The sequence below is a fragment of the Lygodium microphyllum genome, chromosome 9 (genome assembly GCF_053477565.2).
Source record: "Lygodium microphyllum isolate KBCC chromosome 9, Lygodium_microphyllum_v1.1.10, whole genome shotgun sequence".
NCBI classification, from domain to species: domain Eukaryota; kingdom Viridiplantae; phylum Streptophyta; class Polypodiopsida; order Schizaeales; family Lygodiaceae; genus Lygodium; species Lygodium microphyllum.
In genome coordinates this window covers 47,941,947-47,969,280 of record NC_141143.1, presented here as the reverse complement: position 1 = coordinate 47,969,280, position 27,334 = coordinate 47,941,947, and the positions used below count along the sequence as shown (strand labels likewise).

Sequence of the window (27,334 nt, the reverse complement as noted above, 5' to 3'; positions counted from 1 at the left end):
ACGTTTTTTTGCCCTCCTTGCCTCTTTTTCTCTCACTTCCCAATTTTAAATAGCCCTACAGTAATCGCATTTTCACTCACTTCCCCAAATTTAAATAGTCGTAAAATAATCACAATCAATTGTGACACAACCCTGAATCCTAAACCTCTTTTCCATTTTGCTGTTGTTGCAAATTGCAAGACCTGATGACTTGACATGAAATGTTGCTGTTTTCTTAAAGTTTATTCCACTTACATATAAATAAATCAAAGCATTTTCTTTTCTTTTTTTAAAAGAGCGGCTTTCTATAATTTTGGGAGGAATTCTTCTTGGGAAAATAGACTAAAGGTAGTGATCAAGAATTCTCTTTTGGAGAGAAAGAATGCAGCACTGATTTTGTTGCACAGAGGAAAGGAAATGCAGTTGGTACTTTGGCTCTTATGGGGGTTGCAGGCAGAGAAGGAATTAAAGAAGACTACGACAAGCAGTTAAAACAGGAATAGGCCTGCAAAATTTAACTCTGATTTCAATATTTAATGGCCTTTTGACCTTGGGCCTCAGAACTCATAGTTTTATTAATAGTCACCTAAAACAGTGTTGATTGACGTGGTGAATTATTCCCATAAGCCTGCCTTACACCATTATTTTATGCCATAAAAGTAATTAAAAAACAGGCTTGCCTCGCAATGGCTACCAGAGTTTACCATCCACGGCTTATGAAAACTTAATTCTTTTCTGGATGGAAACTGATTGATCAATCCATGGATTCATGCACTTGCTTCCGATAGCCCTAATGATCGATTTCGCTAGGCTTTATTCCTATTACAAATGCGGGAATATGACAAAGAAATGTTATAAGATAAGGGTTTTTAATTAACCGGCGATTTGACTGGCTTGGATGATTACGGCTTTGTCACAAAAGGAATGTATTGTGTGACAACAAGGGATTTATTCTTGGATGAACTTATGATTTAATTAATAAAAATTTGAGACGATTTTGCCTTGCATATTTTTGTGCTGGAAAAGTGCAGCTCTCCTTAAAACGCATCAGGGACACGATAATCCGAAAAGGATGCATTGACGGCAGCAGTAAATGCGTTCTATGGTGAGATCATTTGTGTGTATTTTTTTCCCCCCACAGATTTTTGCATTATTTTTTACTTTAATTCTATAATGCTTCACTTTGGAAAAGAAAATGGTATTATCAGTAATTAGTCGCAATACTTTAATTTTCCAGCAAAGAAGATGATAACAGAATTCTCCTCCACAAGATTTATTTTTTGAACCGTTTTTCTTTTTTCTTTTTCTCTTTCCTCTTTTGGTTGTCGAAGAGCTTTTCCAAGAAGCATGAAAAAGACAAGGACAAGCCTTTACTATATTTATTATTCAACGAGCACAGACCTGCTTTTTGACGTTCATGGATGCCCTTCGTGAGTATTTTAGGGGATGTTCTTAAATCATCGTTGCCCTTCATTTTACCCATTGTGACGTGGAAGAAAAAAAAACCCCTTCAGAATTCACTTTTTCAAAAATTTAAGGATAAATCAGTGCAATTGTGTAGTCAAAGGTACCTATAGATCCGGATTCCCCACATTTCAATAACTTAAAAAGTCAAGCTCTAAAACTATTATAGGTAACTACAAATAGTACTTAAGGCTTAGAATCTCAAAATATCCAAGGTAATCAATCACTTTGACATGCCACTAGAAAACACAAAAGACAAAAGACTCACTAAAGAATAGAATGAAGGTACCCAACATCATACAACTTGCATTGCTCAAACATCATATATCCTGCGTGCTTTAGCATCTTGCCAAATCTCAAAAACTCGATCCCGTTCCACATCATCTAGCTTTGGTCCTGTAAGTGCAACACGCATGAGAGCATCCAAAGTTTTGATCGACATTGATGTTCTTCTTGCATCCTTAATCATATTTTGTCGTGAGAAACCTCTTTCACATGTCACAGTTCTTGCTGGAATAACAATAGTAGCTTGCCATAGCTTCATTATATTAGGAAAGCTTTCTTGCCATTCTTTCATTAATGAAAATGCTCTCCATGCTTCTTTCATTGTAAATCCTTCACAATTCAAGCGAAGAGTCTCGGTAAACATAAACAACTCTCGTTCACAAGCTTTTCTATCAACCAAGGGATGTAATGACCCATCTCCTTCCTCACATGGTTGAAGATGTTGTACCAACTTATCAAGCCATCGCTTAGCATTCTTCTCTCTAATTTCATCATCTTGAGCATAAAAGCATGGGCTAAAAAGCTTTACAGCGTTAAAGAGTGGAAGATTAGGAAAACGAGCATTTAGACTATCTATCAAACATTGCACATAGTCCATTGCTAGCTGCATGCAAGATTTCAAAGTGCCATCAATGTGTGGTCTTATCATTGGAGTGTCTTGCTTTGCAACATCATTTTTCTTCCCATTAGATGCATCTTCTTTGTCTTTACCTTTAGGAAGCGGCCTATATATCAAGTCATGTCTATGTATATAGCCATCCTTATCAACCATTTCCAAAAATCCTTTTTTAGAACACTCCAAGAACTTAGATAAGTATGTGGTATCTACTGCAAAATACATGGGTCTAAAAAAGCAATGCTTGAGCTTTGATATAACCACATCAATAGCACTTCCAATGGATGTTAGGTCCACCATTTCTTCTTGAAATTTTAGACTCAAGAAATTCAATTCTTTTAAGATATCGGCCATCATATCAATGCAAAACTGCACAACAAAATGCCTTGCTTTATTGTACCAATCCATCAACTTTTCATTTTTCCAAGTTGTCAAGATGGCAAGCATTAAGACAACAAGTCTTTCCATCACTTGTCCACGTGAAAGCCATCTGATTGCATGAATTTGTAATGGTCGATGTGCATCTAATTTTGCATAATCTCTAAAAGTGACATCAATTCATTGTTTCTTTTAGATGAGTTATTGATCCATGAGTACACTTTGTTTGCTAGCTTCTCTATGAATAGAAGCTTTGGAAATATTTTGCAAGCATCTCCAGCAGCCAAAGCTTGTCGATGTGCAATACAGTGCACTGCTATTAAATTTGACAAGTCTTTTCTAAGAAGCCCAACAACCCTTGTCTCATGTCCAACCATACATGATGCCCCATCAGTTGCCAAGCTAATCATTCTTTGCTTGGCTAGACCTCTTGCATCAAGAAACCGCATCAAAGCATCATAGATGGTCTTTCCTTTTCCATCTGTTAGTGTCATAATACCCAAAAAACTTGACTGCTTACATCCCACAACTTTGCATGCAAGATAAGTACCATATACTATCAAATGCATCTCAAGTCCTCTATCTGTACTCTCATCCAACATCACTGAGAAGTATGGAGATTCTAGCATAGATACAATCTGCATTTCCAACAACTGACTTGACATTGCCAAAAGGAACTCAATGCCTGCATATCAACTTGTATAAGAAGAGTACTCTGTAGTCCTTGGCATATTTGGAACATTTAGAGACATAGCCAAGTCACAAAGATCTTCAAATGAGGCTATTGAGTTGTCCTTCTTGGCAACATAATACATTAGTTTCATGGTAGTGATGATCCTTGCCTTATTTGCATCATCTATTGATGCAATGTGCACTGGAATTGGCTTTGCATAGGAATTAGTTTCCACATTTCCATTCATGCCTGCTTTTTGAAGGGCGTCATGCACGTTTTTAGGCCCATAGCACGTATTTTACTTTCATTATTCTGATATGGCCGTCACCACTGAAGTGTATATATTTCACATGGGCGTCATTTTGACGGGTAGAGTTAAAAACTGCAAGTTGAATTTGATACAAGTTACCAGTTAATTTGGGGTGCCCAGTGCCCAGTGCCCACTACCCATTGCCCATTGCCCGGGCTCGGGGGCCAGGCCCTTGAACCATTGCCTAGTGCCCAGTGCCCACTACCCAGTTCCCAAACCTTACAAGGCCGTTGTATGTACTGTGCACTATCATTCTAATTTCTGATTCTTAGGGTTCCAGAATCCAAACTTCTAAGTTCTAACCTTCCCATTGAGCTACACGTATCACGCCGCACCGGCACTCCTGAGTCCTGAGTCCTGAATCCTGATGACCTGCAGATTGAGACTTTGATGTTTGGAGCAGTCACCAGTGAACACTGAACACTGAAGTCTGAGACTCGAGACTCGAGAGTTGAGACGAGAGCCCCTTGGATATAAGGTACGCTGACTCCTGACTCCTCCTAACTCCTGATTTCACTTCTATTACCCAATGCAAGTGAACTGTGGAATCTGGATGCATAATGCATTATAAGGTACCGCATGCCCATTGCCGCCTACTGTCTACTGCCAAGTTCCAACCCTTGTCTTGTGGGTTGCTACAGTGGCACAACCTACTGGTGCCAATAGAGACGAGGATGGGGGAAAAGGGGAAGCGAGCTACGATGGTGATTCATCATCTGAGGATGGGGAAGAAGGGGAGGTAGTGGAACTGTGGCACTGTTACGGCAGCTTGGCAAGGTTTGTGGAGGGGGAGAAGGCCCAAGGGGGAGCCTGGAGCCTGAGGTAGGGGCCTGGGGGAATCATCCCGATTCCCACCGTCCATGATAGTGAGAGAGCGGGCCTGATGATGAGGGACAGCCCACAAGGATTTGGATCATCAGATGGATCACGGGCTGGAGCCTGGCCGCTGCAAGCCTGCAGGCTGCGACGCCAAGGAGGCGGAGCTTGCTGGCTGAGCCTTAAGGTAATGAGGTTGGGGGAGCACCAGGCATTGAGAGTCGAGACTTGTCTGAGAGTCGGGGTCCGGGGAGAATCTGGAGAGAGGCTGGAGACTCGAGATAGGCCAGCCGCCAACCCTTTGGAGTCTGGACAATCGTGGATTCGTGAGGCTCAGGGTGGTGGCCCGTGGAGGAGGAAGGATTGAAATTGGACAGGTTTTGATTTTGTGAAGCACCTCGAGGCTCGGCCCTCAAGTACCTGCAAGCTGTCGTGAAGGAGAGTCGAGACCCTCAGGAGTCAGGACACATCCACTGGGGCGGCGCCTCTTCTGTCCTGGGCGCGGCTGGCAATCCATGATACAAAGGTTGATGGGCATGATATTCCTACAGGCTGCAGGTACAACTGCAATGGTGAACATGTGGTGAGTCGTGACTGGTCGATAATGCACGATCCATGCATTTGGGACTGGGGAGTCGGGAGGACCCACTCGCATTCTAATTTCTAAGTCGGAGAGGTTTATGGTAGGTGAGGATGGTGGGTTGGATCATGGATGTGGATGTGAGGGGCACTCCCTTAGTAGCAGGCTGCAGCCCATGGTCCAAAATTCAAATTTCAATCGTTCGACGTCCATGGAGAGAGAGAGCATGATGTGCCTCATGTCCATTGCCCACTGTCCATAGCTGAATATTTCCCAAGGGAGTCCCTAGAGACTAGCAGGCCATGGCCATCCCTAGCCTTCCATCATCCATGATCTATGGTTTTAATTTTTAATGAGGCTATTACAATGTACATTTATTTATTATATCAATTGTAAATTGTAATGAATTGATTGAGAGAGAGAGAGAGAGAGAGAGAGAGAGAGAGAGAGAGAGAGAGAGAGAATTTAATTTTGAAAGATTTGATATCAAGAAACAATTGCTCAAGCCTCGATAGAGAAAGAAATGCCTAAAGGAAGAAATGTATCATGTGAACCTTGCTGCTATCATTCAATAAGTGAGAGTTTATTGCTTATACTACTAGTTTGCCCTTGTAGAGTTCTCATATTAAGAGACTCATAAGGTGATTATTGGTGATTGTTAATTTGCATAAGTAATTCATAGATGTATGTGGGCTCTAAATGATTGATTATAGGTTGTAAACACAAGTGTATCTAAATTTGATATGGTCTTCATCTTATAGGAGTTTCCATTGGATATTGAGGGTGGGCTTTTGCGGATAGTGACTTTGTGGAGAAGAGGTAATCCATAATTTCAAAGGGCTTTGACAATACGATATTCTTACTTTTGAGATCAAGGTATGACATCTAATCTTTATCGCTTTATTTTTTTAAGCATTATAATAATAGTTCGTGAAAATTAATGCTTTATAATGTATGTGTTTTAGTATAGATTCTCAATGGCACCCAAAACAATGAAGAGGCAAAAGACTCTGAAAGCAATGTTTGGTTGGGTAGCTCCCTCTCCGGCTCCTGAGCAAGCTACTACTTGTCCTCTTGATTTTGATCTTAATGATGATTTGTAAGTGGATTTAGATATGCATGGCTTGGAAGGGTCGTCTTCCACACAAAATGCAAGTAATATGCATGGCTTAGAAGGGGAACCTTCTTTGGGAAATGCAAGTAATGCTTCAAATGCCGAAGGAGAGCAAAAACAAGGTTCAATAAGAAAATTGAGAGCCCAATAGAAAGAAAAGTTTCCTTGGCTCAAATATGTTTTGCGGGATGGCAAAAAAGGAGTTATGAAATGTGAATGGTGCGAAATGTACAAAGTATCCGGTCCATGGGGTATAGGAGATGGATATATTACTATGCAACATGATGCAATCAAGGTACATGCTTTGTCTAGTGGCCATAAGATGGCAATGGCTAAGTACACTTGTGCAGTGGAAAAGAAAGCAAAGCCAATTCCAGTGCACATTGCATCAATAGATGATGCAAATAAGGCAAGGATTATCACTACCATGAAACTAATGTATTATGTTGCCAAGAAGGACAACTCAATAGCCTCATTTAAAGATCTTTGTGACTTGGCTATGTCTCTAAATGTTCCAAATATGCCAAGGACTACAGAGTACTCTTCTTATACAAGTTGATATGCAGGCATTGAGTTCCTTTTGGCAATGTCAAGTCGGTTGTTGGAAATGCAGATTGTATCTATGCTAGAATCTTCATACTTTTCAGTGATGTTGGATGACAGTACAGATAGAGGACTTGAGATGCATTTGATAGTATATGGTACTTATCTTGCATGCAAAGTTGTGGGATGTAAGCAGTCAAGTTTTTTGGGTATTATGACACTAACAGATGGAAAAGGAAAGACCATCTATGATGCTTTGATGCGGTTTCTTGATGCAAGAGGTCTAGCCAAGCAAAGAATGATTAGCTTGGCAACTGATGGGGCATCATGTATGGTTGGACATGAGACAAGGGTTGTTGGGCTTCTTAGAAAAGACTTGTCAAATTTAATAGCAGTGCACTGTATTGCACATCGACAAGCTTTGGCTGCTGGAGATGCTTGCAAAATATTTCCAAAGCTTCTATTCATAGAGAAGCTAGCAAACAAAGTGTACTCATGGATCAATAACTCATCTAAAAGAAACAATGAATTGATGTCACTTTTAGAGATTATGCAAAATTAGATGCACATCGACCATTACAAATTCATGCAATCAGATGGCTTTCACGTGGACAAGTAATGAAAAGACTTGTTGTCTTAATGCCTGCCATCTTGACAACTTGGAAAAATGAAAAGTTGATGGATTGGTACAATAAAGCAAGGCATTTTGTTGTGCAGTTTTGCATTGATATGATGGCCGATATCTTAAAAGAATTGAATTTCTTGAGTCTAAAATTTCAAGAAGAAAAGGTGGACCTAACATCCATTGGAAGTGCTATTGATGTGGTTATATCAAAGCTCAAGCATTGCTTTTTTAGACCCATGTATTTTGCAGTAGATACCACATACTTATCTAAGTTCTTGGAGTGTTCTAAAAAAGGATTTTTGGAAATGGTTGATAAGGATGGCTATATACATAGACATGACTTGATATATAGGCCGCTTCCTAAAGGTAAAGACAAAGAAGATGCATCTAATGGGAAGAAAAATGATGTTGCAAAGCAAGACACTCCAATGATAAGACCACACATTGATGGCACTTTGAAATCTTGCATGCAGCTAGCAATGGACTATGTGCAATGTTTGATAGATAGTCTAAATGCTCGTTTTCCTAATCTTCTACTCTTTAACGCTGTAAAGCTTTTTAGCCCATGCTTTTATGCTCAAGATGATGAAATTAGAGAGAAGAATGCTAAGCGATGGCTTGATAAGTTGGTACAACATCTTCAACCATGTGAGGAAGGAGATGGGTCATTACATCCCTTGGTTGATAGAAAAGCTTGTGAACGAGAGTTGTTTATGTTTACCGAGACTCTTCGCTTGAATTGTGAAGGATTTACAATGAAAGAAGCATGGAGAGCATTTTCATTAATGAAAGAATGGCAAAAAAGCTTTCCTAATATGATGAAGCTATGACAAGCTACTATTGTTATTCCAGCAAGCACTGTGACATGTGAAAGAGGTTTCTCACGACAAAATACGATTAAGGATGCAAGAAGAACATCAATGTCGATCAAAACTTTGGATGCTCTCATGCGTGTTGCACTTACAGGACCAAAGCTAGATGATGTGGAATGGGATTGAGTTTTTGAGATTTGGCAAGATGCTAAAGCACGCAGGATATATGATATTCGAGCAATGCAAGTTGTATGATGTTGGGTACCTTCATTCTTTAGTGAGTCTTTTGTCTTTTGTGTTTTCTAGTGGCATGTCAAAGTGATTGATTACCTTGGATATTTTGAGATTCTAAGCCTTAAGTACTATTTGTAGTTACCTATAATAGTTTTAGAGCTTGACTTTTTAAGTTATTGAAATGTGGGGAATCCGGATGTATAGGTACCTTTGGCTACACAATTGCACTGATTTATCCTTAAATTTTTGAAAAAGTGAATTCTGAAGGGGGTTTTTTTTTTTCTTCCACGTCACAATGGGTAAAATGAAGGGCAACGATGATTTTAGAATGTCCCCTAAAATACTCACGAAGGGCATCCATGAACGTCAAAAAGCAGGCCTGTTCCCATCTATATATAGCCGCGATTCCGTTTAACTGGCTTTCCGGTCATTTATTATCTCTTTGCTCGTTGAATAATAAATATAGTAAAGGCTTGTCCTTGTCTTTTTCATGCTTCTTGGAAAAGCTGTTCGGCAACCAAAAGAGGAAAGAGAAAAAGAAAAAAGAAAAACGATCCAAAAAATAAATCTTGTGGAGGAGAATTCTGTTATCATCTTCTTCGCTGGAAAATTAAAGTATTGCGACTAATTACTGATAATACCATTTTCTTTTCCAAAGTGAAGCATTATAGAATTAAAGTAAAAAATAATGCAAAAATCACAAATGATCTCACCATAGAATGCATTTACTGCTGCCGTCAATGCATCCTTTTCGGATTATCGTGTCCCTGATGCGTTTTAAGGAGAGCTGCACTTTTCCAGCACAAAAATATGCAAGGCAAAATCGTCTCAAATTTTTATTAATTAAATCATAAGTTCATCCAAGAATAAATCCCTTGTTGTCACACAATACATTCCTTTTGTGACAAAGCCGTAATCATCCAAGCCAGTCAAATCGCCGGTTAATTAAAAACCCTTACCTTATAACATTTCTTTGTCATATTCCCGCATTTGTAATAGGAATAAAGCCTAGCGAAATCGATCATTAGGGCTATCGGAAGCAAGTGCATGAATCCATGGATTGATCAATCAGTTTCCATCCAGAAAAGAATTAAGTTTTCATAAGCCGTGGATGGTAAACTCTGGTAGCCATTGCGAGGCAAGCCTGTTTTTTAATTACTTTTATGGCATAAAATAATGGTGTAAGGCAGGCTTATGGGAATAATTCACCACGTCAATCAACACTGTTTTAGGTGACTATTAATAAAACTATGAGTTCTGAGGCCCAAGGTCAAAAGGCTTTTAAATATTGAAATCAGAGTTAAATTTTGCAGGCCTATTCCTGTTTTAACTGCTTGTCGTAGTCTTCTTCAATTCCTTCTCTGCCTGCAACCCCCATAAGAGCCAAAGTACCGACTGCATTTCCTTTCCTTTGTGCAACAAAATCAGTGCTGCATTCTTTCTCTCCAAAAGAGAATTCTTGATCACTGCCTTTAGTCTATTTTCCCAAGAAGAATTCCTCTCAAAATTATAGAAAGCCGCTCTTTTAAAAAAAGAAAAGAAAATGCTTTGATTTATTTATATGTAAGTGGAATAAACTTTAAGAAAACAATAGCATTTCATGTCAAGTCATCAGGTCTTGCAATTTGCAACAACAGCAAAATGGAAAAGAGGTTTAGGATTCAGGGTTGTGTCACAATTGATTGCGATTATTTTACGACTATTTAAATTTGGGGAAGTGAGTGAAAATGCGATTACTGTAGGGCTATTTAAAATTGGGAAGTGAGAGAAAAAGAGGCAAGGAGGGCAAAAAAACGTAACTTCAAGGGGACGTTTAGAAGAAGCAAACGTTCTTAATTGGGGCAGATGTACGTTATGCTTCAATTAAAGAGAACACACACAGAGAGAGAGAGAGAGAGAGAGAGAGAGAGAGAGAGAGAGAGAGAGAGAGAGAGAGAGAGAGAGAAGGGGGGCGGGGGGGATGAAAATTGGCAGGAGGAATTTTACCTGCAGTCTTCTCGAGAGACCTAGAGAGAGAGACTAAGTAGCAGTAGCAGCAGGCCCTCAGCCTTGCCGTTCGATCTCATCCCTGAGAAAACATCTGATTGTAAGTACTGTGAACTAGTAAATGAAAAATTCTCCAGAAGCTGAGACAGATCCTCTTAAAAACATACATCGCATTAGTTGCTATCTACAGTTATTTTAACTATTTTTTTGTGTTTTTCTTTGGGTTGCTTGCTTCACTTATCCTATCCCATGAATCGGACAGCGGACAAAAACCTATGCCGTTTTTGCAGAGATTTCTACCGGAGCTCGAGATCACGATCGTCGATTACACACGAAATCTACACATAAGAAAGACTCTTTTCATTTTGCTCTTTAATCCGGATTTACTTAACTAATTGAGCGAGATGCAAAAAAGAGGATTTATTTATTTATTCGACCATACCCTCGGCCGGCAATCAAACAACAGCAAAATGACACACAATTTGGGACTAATTTTCTGACCCGAATTATGCCGTCCTTATGTTTTTTTTCCCCCTCCAAACCCTTTTGGGTAACTCTGCTGCTAGCAAGCAATTCGATTGCTACAGGGCCCTCCAGTACCAAACTTTGCCTCGGCAGGGGCGATGAAAGCAGAGGCCAGAGAGCTTCTACCTTCTGCTCACACTCGAGATTTTCGCAAATATCGTTTTTCTTTAAACCTGTAAAATCTCTTCCAATTAACTAATATTCATTTTTTAGTGACACGAAAAGACACATAACAAGACGTACCCAGTGGTAATTACCTAAGAAGCTGTGGAGTCAATTGTTCACGCTTTGTCAACAGTTAAAAGCTAGCTCTGGTTTGTGCGTGCAGGAGTGCAGTCCCCATTTACACGAGAGAGAGAGAGAGAGAGAGAGAGAGAGAGAGAGAGAGAGAGAGAGAGGTTCCAACTTCTAAATGAATAGATACATTTATTCATATTCATTTATATAATTCATCTGCATGTAGGATCTTATGCTTTCATGCTGTAACTATTAGCTTTTCCATTCAACCCAACGACAAACAGTATCTCCTTTACCCAGCTTCAAAAGGGATGCCCTTTCCAGAAGGGAGGTGATAAACATGCTGCCTGCACTTTAATGGCGATGGTGATTATCTCGATATGTTATTATGCTGATGTAGTTTAATGCACGCCATTGTGGTCTTTAAAGCAATGGATGTGATGCATTATGTGTAGTCTCTAAACCTTGCATTGTAATTGTAATGGGAGATTTTGTATGAAGTCTAGCAGCAAGGATTGGCATTCACGTAAGTTGTTAGATAGCATTAGGTGTTGATGCTTTTGTGTATACAGACGACTAGATTCAAACGATAGCTAGTATTTGCATAAAGGGCTGTATGGAAGACTAGGGGTCATTCCTTGACTCTTCCTCTTTGTCTCTCTCTCTCTATAGCATGTAACTACATTTATAACCAATTTCACTAGGCTAAATGTCTGCTGGCAGCTTCCTCTTCACTCGTCATCTCCAATTTCTCACTAACTGCCACCTAACGATGCCATCCATCTATCCACAAGCACACATCCGTCCACACATGTATGGTGTAAGGGGGCGAGGGGGGAGAGAGAGGGAGTCTAACTGAAACATTGCAGCAGATAGCCCAACCAAGTCTTCTCTGTCCAGGAAAGTAATAAAATAATAAATTCCAGATTGAGCTGCTAGCATCCTCCTATCTCCCCTCTTTACATCACCACACAAGAGGCCAATGGTCTCCTTTTTCCATCTCTTTTTGTTAGGTTCCCCTCAAAAGACTGCAATCCTATCATAGGGCTCTCCCTAGTAGGCCTTCCTAGGCCTCCTCCTCCTCCTCCTTCTCCTCTACATTGGTACAACAACCAGGCAACAAAGACACACTAATAAAAAATCCTCACCATATCTTCTCTCCCCTTTTCCTAGGAAGGACAGAAACCTCACACTACCTAGTCCCCCTCCTCTCGAGAAGCCAAAAAAACGTTGCCTTCTGCAGCCTGCTCTTTTTCACTTCTTCACTCCATCTCTCTCTCTCTCTCTCATATAGTCATAGTAGTCTCTCCTCTCTCATGTACCTCTGTTTTCCCACCCTCTCTCGTATTGTGTGACTTCCATATCTGCCCGCAATCCACATGTAAGCTCCTCAAAGATCTTCTTCCATGTGGCCCGGATGCGGGTGCCCTCTCTCTTATCATGGGGTTTATCATTACTGATGCGCATTCCAATCCTTGTGTTTTTCTTCGAACCGTCGTTTATATTTCTCTATCTCATATAATTGGAAGAATCATTGGCCTTTGGCTTTGGCCTTTGCTAATTATTACAGGTCTAATCCGATACCTCTAAACGACTATGTTGAACTGTCATTCGTCCTCTCTCTCTCTCTCTGTGTCTTCTCTTATGTCTCTCTCTGTTTCTCTTCTACTATACTCTCCTTTCAATGGGATTCCTGTATTATTAGCTCCGCAAGGCATACATTGCAGGTTGTAACTCGGCTGACCACAGAGTACTTTTGAGAAAAACCCCTCCCTCATTAAACATCCCTATCATACGTTCGCAGAGCCAATCCAAAGCAGATCCAGGTACGGTCTTGTTGTTGCTTTTTAATTCCCTCCCTTACCTGAGATTTTAAATTGGCCTCTGATATTCAGGCATCCCCTACCTGAGAAACGAAGCAGTGGGTAAGATGTGGAATAGTAGTGTCCTTAACCATGCCTGCTAGTAAAGTGCACCCATGAACCTGTCCCAATATTAGGATCGATCAATGAGTCTGCAGCAGGAGTAGGAATACACTGTTTATGACGATATGGTGATCTCCATGTAGACAGGAACACAATACGCCGTGGATTTATGCATTCTACAGAGGTTTCTAAGAACACAGAGCCTTGTGACACTAGCCTCAAATATGTGAATGCATCTGTAAATTGTTTCTATGAAGACAGGACCACTATGCACCATGCATATGATGCATTCTAAACAGACTCCTGAGAGCATAGAGCCTTGCGACACTGACCACAAATATTTGCTTGCGTCTACAAAGCGTTTCCAATACTGAAGAGCAAGCTTGGGCTGCATTTCCTGTCTGGAGCTGGAACTCACAAGTTGGTTATTGGATTCCATTCGCTTGGGCGCGTGGAGTTCATTCAGTTTCACATAATTTTCACCCATTCACCAAGTCATATGCAAAATATTTTTGGTGAAGGGACAGGAATGTTGTTTTATTTCTGACACATTCCCAGTTTGATGTACCGAACTCCATTAAGTTCTCGTCAGAGTTGGAGTCCTCAATTTCTTGCGGGACAAACACTCCATAACGTTTTCAGGAGATTTGTCCTCCTTGCTCCTGCTATGAGCTCGATTGTGCACAGGCCCACACACAGAGAGAGAGAGAGAGAGAGAGAGAGAGAGAGAGAGAGAGGTGTGTCTTATCTACATTCACTTGTGCAGGGATGGCTAAACTGATTTGGAAGTTACGCTGTGCTATAATCTCTTAGCAAGGCCTTCAGACTTGCATATGCAGTGATGAGCTCCTATTACCTGGGCTTATAGTCATGCATGTTCAACCTAGCATGACTGTTGCCAAGCAAGTCTTCACTACCATGCCTGATGGGTCTTTGCTTGTGTTAAGCTGGTCCTGAGTGGATGCAGAATTCACTGCTGCCCATGTACTTGAACTCATAGTCAGAGAGAGGCCCTACACAATTGTATCCAAAGATGGCTCCAAGTGGCTTGTTCTGCATGTCAGGCCCTGTTGCTCATGTGGATGATGATGAGGATGCTCCTATTGATTATGTCCAGATGTCCAAAGATGTAATGTGCTCACAGCAAGCTGCAGTTGAGGATAAGACATTGCCAGCTATCAGTCAGGAAATGAAGGTGTACTGTTGTGAAAAACATTCAGCTAATAACATGGTGCCCATGAAGCAATTGCGATCTGAACACAAAGTTAAATATCTATTGTCAGATGGATGCTTATATGAAGGTGAATGGGGCTCTGACCAGCAAACTGGCAGAGGGAAGGTATATTGGCCTTCTGGGTCATTCTATGAAGGTGAAGTCATGGATGGTAACCTCCATGGGACAGGCACATTCACAGGTGCAGATGGCACGATATACAAGGGTCACTGGATTTTGAACAAAAAACATGGATTTGGTAGGAAGCGGTATGCAAATGGAGATGTCTATGAGGGCTTTTGGAAGTGGGATGTGCCTGAAGGAAAAGGAAGGTATTTTTGGAACAATGGAAGTGAATACACAGGAGAATGGAAAGGTGGTTTGATGTGTGGTAGAGGTGTATTGTCATGGGCAAGTGGTGACAAGTATGATGGCCAGTGGCTGAATGGCTTAGCTAATGGCACTGGAGTTTACACCTGGGCTGATGGAAGCAGTTATGTAGGTACTTGGAGCAAGGGTTTGAAGTGCGGAGGAGGAAGGTTCTTTCAACCAGTAAGCAAACAGGTGGAAATTGACACTACACCTGAATCTCTCTCCGACCTCAGAGGAAGTGAAGATGAGTTGCTTGCTTCACTGCCTTCCCCAAGGCAAAGTGTAACCTCTCCTGATGTGCTACAGGAGTTGAAGAGGCTGGCCTTATCAGAGAAGCTGTCAGATCTGTCCATGAAGGAGGACCAGGAAATGTCTGATACAATGTGGAGGCTCAATGGTTTCACAAACTCTATCTCCAAGCTTGCTAACTTAAATGGGTCTCTTCCTGAAAGCAAGGAGAGTAATCTACAACAAGAATCAGATGCGGTTCTAATTCCAATTACAGACAGCAGTTCAGTTAAACACAATTGGCTTATGAAAGAGCGAAGAAGACCTGGAGAAACTATTTCTAAAGGCCACAAAAGCTATGAACTGATGTTGAGCCTGCAACATGGAGTCAGGCATGTTGCTTGCTTGTCATAGCTGCATTTGTACATCTATGTTTTCCAAGCTTGAATCCTAGTATTTATAAGCATATGGATTGAAGAACTAAGTGTGTCTTTTGTTTCTCTCAGATTCTCCGTAGGGAAGATATCACCTGAACTGAACAGGAAACTCTTTCCTATTGATTTTGGCCCAAAAGCCAGGCTGAAGGTTGCCTTAAACAGAGATGGTTCTCAGTTTAATTCCTCTCAGCAGTCATCAGACTTCAAGTGGAAGGACTATTGTCCAATTGTTTTCAGGTCTGCATGAGCAAAAACCATAATTGAAGTTGTATTATAAGGTTTATGTTTTCTTTGGCAGCAATTTACATCTTATTTGAAATCATTGTAGGGATAATGGCCCATATTTTTAGGTTCTTTCATTCTTTATGCTATTGATCAAACTGTATGATTTCCAGTATATTTGTCTAATTTATCAAAACCATACATTTTCAGGCACCTGAGGGAGTTATTCAAGGTTGATGCAGCTGATTTCATGCACTCAATTTGCAGAAGTGATGGTTTGAGAGAGTTTTCTTCTCCTGGAAAAAGTGGCAGCGTGTTTTATCTTTCTCAAGACGAGCAGTTTTTGATTAAGATGCTACGGAAATCAGAAGTTAAGGTATATTACAAACATAATTTCAATGGACAGTAAGCTTTTTCTGGAGCTAGATAAGATGGTTCTCTATAACACTTTAAAAACTGAACCTCGTGCATGTTACCTTTTCGTTTTCTTATGAAATGGGTTTAATTGTCAACAGGTACTCCTTGGAATGCTTCCAAGGTACTATCATCACGTTTGCATGTACAAAAACACGCTTCTTACAAAGTTTTTGGGGCTCTACAGAATCAAACCAGCGGGTGGCCAGAAGGTGAGTAGTAAGCTTAGCAAAATTGTTACTCATCCCACTTAGGTCTTGAGAATTGTGGAGTAACTGATCTTATCTTTCACTTGACAGGTTAGATTTGTTGTGATGGGCAATGTTGTGTCTAGTGACTCCTGGATTCACAGAAGATTTGATCTGAAGGGTTCTTCTCAAGGTCGATCAGCAGACAGAGTTGAAGCAGATGAAATTACAACATTGAAAGATTTGGATCTGGAATATGTGTTCTACCTGGATTCCTCTCTCAGGGATGCAGTCCTGGAGTAAGTTAACCATCCTGCCTAGTTATCTTGATGAGAGAAGGATGCAATGAGGCTATTCTGGTACTGATTTGCACAGAGCTCCATTCATATTTGACTCTACTCAGGTTCTAGCAAGGTGGTCTGAACATGCCACAAAAAGGTCACCATCTGTCACGGAACCTTAACTTCAGAGAACTAACCACTTGTGAAGACCCACTTCCAGTATTAAGTCTGTTGTGGCAACTGTCTCTGGGAGGGAGGTAAATATGTGTGCGCAGTTTATGTTTGCCCATTGGGTAGTAGATGAAGACTTGGCATCTGCAAGCACCAATTAAAACCTAGTGTGACATGAGGAAAGGCTGTGTGACTAGCTAGATATTTCTTGATCAAACCATTGTATGTGGTGTGGGCCTGTTTATCTGTTGTCCCTGGGCATTTACATTAGTAGCTGTTATGGGTTCAGTGAGTGAGAGCAAAAGAAAGTAATAGCTGATGCCATGTGTCTGTTGATTTCATCCACTTGCTGGTGAGGTGGCCTAGTACTGTATTAGCAGAAAATCAGATTTAGCTTTAAGGATGATGCCACTTTACTTAGGCTGGTGCTATCTGTTGATTTCATCCTCTTGCTGGTGAGGTGGGCTAGTACTGTTAGCAGGAAATAAGATTTAACTTTAAGGATGTCGCCACTTTACTAAGCAGAAGTCATACTTCAAGGAGGCAGCTGAAGGGACATTAGACTTTAGATCTAATCTAAACACATTAAATTTGATGCATTATTTTTATGGTGTGCACGTGCAGAGTGACAGGGCCAATGTAGGATATCAAAACTGATGCATCGTTTTGGGTCCTTGTGCATATGGGTATTTGATTGAAAAAGGGCTTACGTTCTCTGTTTTGACTACAGGCAGATTTCAAGGGATTGCAATTTTCTGGAGTCCGAACGAATCATGGATTACAGTTTGTTATTAGGACTTCATTTCAAGACTCCACGGCTTTCCAAGTCGTTTTCACAAAGACTGTGTCCAAAGGTCGACTTGCCGTTGCATGAAGTAGTGGTTTCCAGATTTGTGACTAACAAAGGCATGCTTTCTGCTTTGTGATTCCCTTGTTGAATTTTCTGTTTAGATTTGTGGGGCTAACTTTCTTTTCGCGAGTGTTTTTCACTGTTCTCCTGACAAAGATTGGGATTCCTGTAGCAAACTCTGGTCGTCTATGTGCCATGGTGTTTTAGAGAAGTTTAATATTTATTCTTTTACACACTTGCAGTTGTGGTATAGTGCATCCTAATAGCAAAATCTACAGTTACATGCATATATCAAGGATGTACAAGTCGCCTTCTTTTATATCATGTAATTGTGTTCAATATGTCCCGAAGAAATGTTAATTAATATATTTTGTCTGTGCGTCTATAAGCAGCAGGTTTTGTTGAAGTGGAAGTGACATCAAGGCCTCCTGCCTCAGAATTACCTGTGAACAACCGAGACAAGAAAATCTTGGGAAGGCAGAGCTCCTTAAGACTCGCTTCAGGAGAGGATTTGTCATTGATTCAAGACATTGAAAGGTGCCAACATGTCCGGAACTCCTGTTTAGTTGTCAGTTCGTGATTTTCAACCAACTTATAGCTTGAAGTATGGTTTCAATGCAGTTGTCTGCAGTTGGGTGCGAACATGCCTGCAAGAGCTTGTCGGCATCAATATAATGATGATGGGCATCGTGAGGAGGTCTGGGATGTGGCACTCTATTGTGGCATAATTGATATCCTTCAGGAGTATGATATGGGCAAAAGGCTAGAGCATGCTTACAAGTCAATACAATATGACTGCTATTCGATATCAGCAGTAGACCCTTCACAATACTCCAGGCGATTCCAGCAGTTCATGCATCAGATATTTCCTGAAAAAACGTGAATATATGTACGGAATTTTCACACAATTTGTGAGAGCATGGAAGACTGAGCAAGATATTGATAGGGTCTACACGCATGACTTGGTATGATTTCCAAGGCACAGTCAAAAAAGATTGCAGTATCCTTGCTGGTCTAAAACTGAAGTCAGGGCCAAGTGAGGGCCCAGTGGCCACACGTCTTGTTGAACGAGTGGCTGAGTTTCCCTGCCCTACGTTGAAGGTCATGTATGATCAAAGGGCCTGCACAAGGGGTTCTAGGGTGGACACTGATGTTTTATGCTCCATGTGTTAGCAAACCATGATCGAGAAACAGCTTCTCATCCTGAATGTATAATACCCTCCTATTTTATGTGCTCAGGGGAAAATGTTGGCCCCTTACATTGGAGGCATTTATGATCAGGGGGCCTGCACTAGGACTTGTGGGGGTGGACACTTTTGTTTCATACTCCACGATGTTAGCAACCCCATGACCAGCAAACAGCTTCCCCATCCTGGATATACAACATCCTCCTATGTGCTGAAGTGAAAATGTTGCTCAAAATATTATGCTGACATAAGCTGTGTTACCCCCTGAGCCAGTGCCTGTTAATCCAAGCACATCACCTGTCTACATTTCTACTTATGTACAGTGGCTCTCAGTCCTCTGCTACGATCTTTGTTGTCAAACTCATGTGGCAACAATGCAGACGATGACACAGAGGGTTTACTGCCTGGCAGCCTAAGATTTTGAGCAAGCATCTGGGAAAAGCTTGATTCACTTGGTTTGTTGATTATCACTCAGTCCCTACTTTTGTCACGCTGACAAAAGCTTGAGAGCTACTGTTATTGCCACGTCTGAAGTTACATGATTAGATTGAAGACAGTGTTAGCACAAGGTTTCAAAAAAGCTGCCGTGGGAAGGATGGATTTGATTGAAACATTATTTTACCAAATCCCTGTTTTGTCTGTTTGACAAAAGATTTTGGGATACCTTAATCTACATCTAAGATCTTGTATTCTTTACCAAAGCCTCGATAGTAAAGCCATTTTCTTAAGGTGAGCTATGAGTTGCAACTTGCACTCTTTTTGTATATCTTTTCACTAAGATGATAGGGTCAATTTGATCCTCTTGTAATGGACTGTAAAAGGAGTCCAGCCCCTTGCTCTGCCTGCAGAAGGGCTTCGTTACCTTATCAAAACCCATCCTTCATTGTTCAGGTCGTTTTGTTTGTATTAAGTTCCAAACATTGAGAACAAACTTTAAGTGAATCGTGAACAAGATGTCAGATGCCCTCCACTGGTAGTACTACGCCTGCGATCCAGAACCTCAGAGGACCAAAATAGAACAAAACAGCCCATCTTTCTGCACAGTTGACGAACCGTCTTCAAATGTCCTGCTGCACCTTCTTGACCTCTTCAAATGTCTTGCTGCACCTTCTTGACCTATTTATAATAACCCTAGCAAATTGGAGCCAAGAGGAAAGCACAAATGTCTCCTTTTATGGTAGTTAGTATGCTTGCTTCCTTCTGTAGATTTGTTTTGAAAAAATGGTAACATTTAAAGATATTTCTGTCAAGAAAATATTTACAGCTGCATCATATAGATGCAATGGATAGTAGTGCCCCAAAATCAGTTACACAAACGCTCTTTCAAGGAGTCTATGACTAATTTTGTACACGACTTTTCTTTCGCAAGGGGTGAAGTAAAGATAGCATCTCCCTTGTACAGCATCCCACAAGTACATTGGTTTTGGCCCCCTATTTCTATGTTTCCAAGCAGCTATGATGACCAGAGTCCTAATGATATATTCCATAGTAGCAACATTGAGTTTGGATGAGGGCAGACTGTACCAGTCCACACTCTTCTTGTTCTGCATCTCCAAGGTTTCGACCTTGGTTCTTGGGAATAGGGATTGAAGGGGCACCGAGTGAGGAGGTAGAGGCGAAAGCTCAGCTTTGAAGTGCATCCCAACTGGTCCGAGCTTCACCAAGTTTGGAACCTCCTTGCCAATTGGTGTTCAACCTCCTTGCTATCTCTTGCATTTCCATTAGCTCACACTTATGAGGGTGGTCCCAAATATCACCCCATCCGGAGATTCTGCCTTCTTCTAGTGTCTTGTGACTCTTTCCAATCCCTTGTAGCCAGTGTGCCACACCATCTTGAAGGCAAAAGGGAGATGGTTGAGGGAGGGCTCCTCTCTGCTGGTTGATAATCTTACACTTATGACACCAGCAATGGTGATGATGCCATGATTGATATGTCCATTACTTTGTACAATATTAGCTACTTACAAACTACTACACATGGAAGTAAGTGATTTCAGTGGTGGCTACCTAATGCTAGCAAGCAAAGTAGTGGATCTTCTTGATAATGTTTTTTAATAGAATTCAAAAATAATTGGTAACCAATATTTTATAAGTCCATATTTTTCAATAATGCTACATGTGTATTTTTTGTAATTTAGTATTAAATTGAGTATGCATCAGTTTATTTTTCTTTACATATTTAATATAATGAACGGTTACAATTCTCGAAAGTTTATAGAACTTCTACAGATAGAATTATGGAATGATGTTTTAACCTGTACAATCTAATGTATGTACTTGATTAAAACTTATATAACTTGATTGATACCAAAGGCATGCCATATTCATTACAAAATGAACAGCTTGTTCTAGACAAGACATTGATTCCTACAATAAAGGTTTATTATAGGGGTTATAATAACATTTAAAATTATGATTCTCCATTTATCCCAACAAGGAGCTTATTGTAAAGCTTAATACTCGAATGGATCTTTTCCAATAGTGATTAGAATTTTCGTTTGTTTGTTATTGCCATCACCATTGGGCACTTGAGATTATGGATTATTGCATTGGTTGGATGGTCTTAAATCCATTTTGGGAGCTCCACCCTTCTTCATTGTATATATATGGTGATGATGCCATGATTGATATGTTCATTACTTTGTACAATATTAGCTACTTACAAACTACTACGCATGGAAGTAAGCGATTTCAGTGGTGGCCACCTAATGCTAGCAAGCAAAGTAGTGGATCTTCTTGATAATGTTTTTTAATAGAATTCAAAAATAATTGGTAACCAATATTTTATAAGCCCATAGTTTTCAATAATGCTACATGCGTATTTTTTGTAATTTAGTATTAAATTGAGTACTGGTTGATCATCTTACACTTATGACACCAGAAATGGTGATGATGCCATGATTGATATGTTCATTACTTTGTACAATATTAGCTACTTACAAACTAATACGCATGGAAGTAAGTGATTTCAGTAGTGGCCATCTAATGCTAGCAAGCAAAATAGTGGATCTTCTTGATAATGTTTTTTAATAGAATTCAAAAATAATTGGTAACCAATATTTTATAAGTCCATATTTTTCAATAATGCTACATGCGTATTTTTTGTAATTTAGTATTAAATTGAGTATGCATCAGTTTATTTTTCTTTACATATTTAATATTATGAACGGTTACAATTCTCAAAAGTTTATAGAACTTCTACAGATAGAATTATGCAATGATGTTTTAACCTATACAATCTAATGTATGTACTTGATTAAAACTTATATAACTTGATTGATACCAAAGGCATGCCATATTCATTACAAAATGAACTTGTTTTAGACAAGACATTGATTCCTACAATAAAGGTTTATTATAGGGGTTATAATAACATTTAAAATTATGATTCTCCATTTATCCCAACAAGGAGCTTATTGTAAAGCTTAATACTCGAATGGATCTTTTCCAATAGTGATTACAATTTTCGTTTGTTTGTTATTGCCATCACCATTGGGCACTTGAGATTATGGATTATTGCATTGGTTGGATTGTCTTAAATCCATTTTGAGAGCTCAACTCTTCTTCATTGTATATATATGGTGATGATGCCATGATTGATATGTTCATTACTTTGTACAATATTAGCTACTTACAAACTACTACGCATGGAAGTAAGCGATTTCAGTGGTGGCCACCTAATGCTAGCAAGCAAAGTAGTGTATCTTCTTGATAATGTTTTTTAATAGAATTCAAAAATAATTGATAACCAATATTTTATAAGTCCATATTTTTCAATAATGCTACATGCGTATTTTTTGTAATTTGGTATTAAATTGAGTACTGGTTGATCATCTTACACTTATGACACCAGAAATGGCGATGATGCCATGATTGATATGTTCATTACTTTGTACAATATTAGCTACTTACAAACTACTACGCATGGAAGTAAGTGATTTCAGTGGTGGCCACCTAATGCTAGCAAGCAAAGTAGTGGATCTTCTTGATAATGTTTTTTAATAGAATTCAAAAATAATTGGTAACCAATATTTTATAAGTCCATATTTTTCAATAATGCTACATGCGTATTTTTTGTAATTTAGTATTAAATTGAGTATGCATCAGTTTATTTTTCTTTACATATTTAATATTATGAACGGTTACAATTCTCGAAAGTTTATAGAACTTCTATAGATAGAATTATGCAATGATGTTTTAACCTGTACAATCTAATGTATGTACTTGATTAAAACTTATATAACTTGATTGATACCAAAGGCATGCCATATTCATTACAAAATGAACAGCTTGTTCTAGACAAGACATTGATTCCTACAATAAAGGTTTATTATAGGGGTTATAATAACATTTAATATTATGATTCTCCATTTATCCCAACAAGGAGCTTATTGTAAAGCTTAATACTCGAATGGATCTTTTCCAATAGTGATTAGAATTTTCGTTTGTTTGTTATTGCCATCACCATTGGGCACTTGAGATTATGGATTATTGCATTGGTTGGATTGTCTTAAATCCATTTTGAGAGCTCCACCCTTCTTCATTGTATATATATGGTGATGATGCCATGATTGATATGTTCATTACTTTGTACAATATTAGCTACTTACAAACTACTACGCATGGAAGTAAGCGATTTCAGTGGTGGCCACCTAATGCTAGCAAGCAAAGAAGTGGATCTTCTTGATAATGTTTTTTAATAGAATTCAAAAATAATTGATAACCAATATTTTATAAGCCCATATTTTTCAATAATGCTACATGCGTATTTTTTGTAATTTAGTATTAAATTGAGTACTGGTTGATCATCTTACACTTATGACACCAGAAATGGTGATGATGCCATGATTGATATGTTCATTACTTTGTACAATATTAGCTACTTACAAACTACTACGCATGGAAGTAAGTGATTTCAGTAGTGGCCACCTAATGCTAGCAAGCAAAGTAGTGGATCTTCTTGATAATGTTTTTTAATAGAATTCAAAAATAATTGGTAACCAATGTTTTATAAGTCCATATTTTTCAATAATGCTACATGCGTATTTTTTGTAATTTAGTATTAAATTGAGTATGCATCAGTTTATTTTTCTTTACATATTTAATATTATGAACGGTTACAATTCTCGAAAGTTTATAGAACTTCTACAGATAGAATTATGCAATGATGTTTTAACCTGTACAATCTAATGTATGTACTTGATTAAAACTTATATAACTTGATTGATACCAAAGGCATGCCATATTCATTACAAAATGAACTTGTTTTAGACAAGACATTGATTCCTACAATAAAGGTTTATTATAGGGGTTATAATAACATTTAAAATTATGATTCTCCATTTATCCCAACAAGGAGCTTATTGTGAAGCTTAATACTCGAATGGATCTTTTCCAATAGTGATTATAATTTTCGTTTGTTTGTTATTGCCATCATCATTGGGCACTAGATATTATGGGTTATTGCATTGGTTGGATTGTCTTAAATCCATTTTGAGAGCTCCACTCTTCTTCATTGTATCTATATGGTGATGATGCCATGATTGATATGTTCATTACTTTGTACAATATTAGCTACTTACAAACTACTATGCATGGAAGTAAGTGATTTCAGTGGTGGCCACCTAATGCTAGCAAGCAAAGTACTAGATCTTCTTGATAATGTTTTTTTAAAGATTTCAAAAATAATTGGTAACCAATATTTTATAAATCCATATTTTTCAACAATGCTACATGAGTATTTTTTGTAATTTAGTATTAAATTGAGTATGCATAAGTTTATTTTTCTTTATATAATTAATATTATGAACGGTTACAATTCTCAAAAGTTTATAGAACTTCTACAGATAGAATTATGCAATGATGTTTTAACCTGTACAATCTAATGTATGTACTTGAATAAAACTCATATAACTTGATTGATACCAAAGGCATGCCATATTCATTACAAAATGAACTTGTTTTAGACAAGACATTGATTCCTACAATAAAGGTTTATTATAGGGGTTATAATAACATTTAAAATTATGATTCTCCATTTATCCCAACAAGGAGCTTATTGTAAAGCTTAATACTTGAATGGATCTTTTCCAATAGCGATTAGAATTTTCGTTTGTTTGTTATTGCCATCACCATTGGGCAATTGAGATTATGGATTATTGCATTGGTTGGATTGTCTTAAATCCATTTTGAGAGCTCCACTCTTCTCCATTGTATATATATGGTGATGATGCCATGATTGATATGTTCATTACTTTGTACAATATTAGCTACTTACAAACTACTACGCATGGAAGTAAGTGATTTCAGTGGTGGCCACCTAATGCTAGCAAGCAAAGTAGTGGATATTCTTGATAATGTTTTTTAATAGATTTAAAAAATAATTGGTAATAAATATTTTATAAATCCATATTTTTCAATAATGCTACATGTGTATTTTTTGTAATTTAGTATTAAATTGAGTATGCATCAGTTTATTTTTCTTTACATATTTAATATTATGAATGGTTACAATTCTCGAAAGTTTATAGAACTTCTACAGATAGAATTATGCAATGATGTTTTAACCTGTAGAATCTAATGTATGTACTTGATTAAAACTTATATAACTTGATTGATACCAAAGGCATGCCATATTCATTACAAAATGAACTTGTTTTAGACAAGACATTGATTCCTACAATAAAGGTTTATTATAGGGGTTATGATAACATTTAAAATTATGATTCTCCATTTATCCCAACAAGGAGCTTATTGTGAAGCTTAATACTCGAATGGATCTTTTCCAATAGTGATTAGAATTTTCGTTTGTTTGTTATTGCCATCACCATTGGGCACTTGAGATTATGGATTATTGCATTGGTTGGATTGTCTTAAATCCATTTTGAGAGCTCCACTCTTCTTCATTGTGTGTGTGTGTGTGTGTGTGTGTATAGAGAGAGAGAGAGAGAGAGAGAGAGAGAGAGAGAGAGAGAGAGAGAGAGAGAGAGAGAGAGAGAGAGAGAGAGAGAGAGAGAGAGAGAGAGAGAGAGAGAGAGAGCTCTTGCAAGATGCACAACACACATAGAATGCACACAAGATAGGAAGGTTTTCTAGTCTTTATTCTTCTTGTTCTTCTTCTTTTACACTATAACAATCTACCAACAATAAGAGAAAGTACAACATACATAATATACAAGTGGTGCATAGAAAATTCTAACTAGAAAGGTAACTAGATAGATATCCTGTAACTTGGGTAGGTGGAGTGATTGACGTCCAACTGTAAAGTATCGTTGGAATGATATGTCGATGCATGTACCAACCATGTTAGTGATATGAATAGAGAAACGGTAATCCAGGTATGTGAGTATTAGCTTGTGTTGAGCTTGACATCTCAAACCCGCCCTCAAGCTCAACTCCATGATTTGTACTCCAAGTAAGCTAAAAAACATAAAAGCTTTTCTGCTCCATGGCCTTGGTGAAAATAATTGCAACCTACTCCTCTATGCTCACATAAATGAGATCAATGTCACCTACCACTCTCTGATGAAATGGTAATGAACCTCAATGTGTTTCATGTGTGTATGAAACATTGGGTTTCTTGCCAAATGTATGCTGCTTATGTTGTCACAATAAATAACAACTCTCTTGTGTATCTGTATCTCCAAATCATCAAGTAAAGTTTGTATCCAAGCTACCTCACATGCTGCTATAGTAGCACCCTAGTACTTTGCCTCTATACTCGATAATACGAAAATGGGATGTTTCTTATTGCCCCAAGTCACATCCCCACTCCCAAAGGGAAACACAGCCATTAGTAGACTTCTTGTTGCCCTATTCGCATTAGTATAACCAAATAACTACATCATTGAGTCAACCTCATAAAAGATACCATAATTCAATGTGGCCTTTAGGTATTGCAAGGTATGTCTCACATTGTCTAAATGAGGCTTATGAGGCACATGTATAAACTGACTCTCCAAGCCAATTGTGTAGTTACAATCTTGCTTAGTGATAGTAGTAGTAGTGTGAAGATCAAACTTTCCACCATCTTCTTGTACAATATGGGATCCTCCAATATCATCCACATTAGCACTTAGGTTCACATTTTGATCCAATGGTGGTGAGATTGGCTCACAATAAACCATATCATACTTCGTCAACATATCCAAGATGTATTGCCTTTGTGAGAGCCATATCCCTTTAGATATTCTTATTACCTCAATGCCAAGAAATTACTTCAGCTCTTCCAAATCTTTCATGTCAAAATTCTACTTGAGAAGACTCTTCACAAGCTCTATCTCTTGCACATTATCACCCCTAATAATCAAACCATCCATATATAAGGTAATCACAACAATGCCTCTATCACTCTCATGGCCATAGAGTGAGTGATCTACATTTTCGACATGAAAACCAACAGAGAAAAGATATTGTGCTATCTTATCATGCCATGCTCTTTGTGCCTTTTTAGCCCATACAAGGCTTTGCATAGTCTACACGCATGATCAGGGTGAACCATGCTCTCATAACCCTATGATTGGTCCATGTACACTTCTTCTTGTAACTTATCGTGCAAAAATGCATTCTTTACATCCATTTGATAAAAAACCCAACCTTTTGCTGTAGCCACTGCAATGACAACTCTTATACTTGCCATCTTTGCCATTTGAGCAAATGTTTTCTCATAA

The 27,334-nt window shown here is 38.7% G+C and overlaps 2 protein-coding genes across 5 annotated transcripts in view; one reads left to right on the top strand and one right to left on the bottom strand.

The window, feature by feature from the left end:
- The window catches only part of LOC148031003 (phosphatidylinositol 4-phosphate 5-kinase 9-like), a 33,413-nt gene extending 13,876 nt beyond the window's left edge, over positions 1-19,537 (top strand). The window contains exons 1-10 of one of the 4 annotated variants that reach the window (XM_087684545.1): positions 3,397-4,183; positions 5,863-5,977; positions 13,869-15,307; positions 15,422-15,589; positions 15,785-15,950; positions 16,090-16,200; positions 16,288-16,475; positions 17,359-17,534; positions 17,871-18,015; positions 18,100-19,537. In XM_087684545.1, coding sequence (XP_087540671.1) covers positions 14,136-15,307; positions 15,422-15,589; positions 15,785-15,950; positions 16,090-16,200; positions 16,288-16,475; positions 17,359-17,534; positions 17,871-18,015; positions 18,100-18,361 — 2,388 coding nt within the window. In that variant the 5' untranslated portion in view covers positions 3,397-4,183; positions 5,863-5,977; positions 13,869-14,135 and the 3' untranslated portion in view covers positions 18,362-19,537. Of the gene's footprint in view, positions 1-3,396; positions 4,184-5,862; positions 5,978-13,868; positions 15,308-15,421; positions 15,590-15,784; positions 15,951-16,089; positions 16,201-16,287; positions 16,476-17,358; positions 17,535-17,870; positions 18,016-18,099 lie in introns of those variants that run through there. The other 3 variants (XM_087684547.1, XM_087684544.1, XM_087684546.1) reach the window with 3 other exon arrangements.
- On the bottom strand, positions 1,757-4,292 carry LOC148031004 (uncharacterized). The gene is made up of 5 exons (XM_087685528.1): positions 4,232-4,292; positions 4,009-4,077; positions 3,698-3,777; positions 2,942-3,360; positions 1,757-2,834 (listed from the first exon to the last, which is right to left on the bottom strand). Exons 1-5 carry the CDS (start codon positions 4,290-4,292, stop codon positions 1,757-1,759), a joined length of 1,707 nt encoding a protein of 568 aa, XP_087541654.1.
- Positions 19,538-27,334: the final 7,797 nt, after the last annotated feature.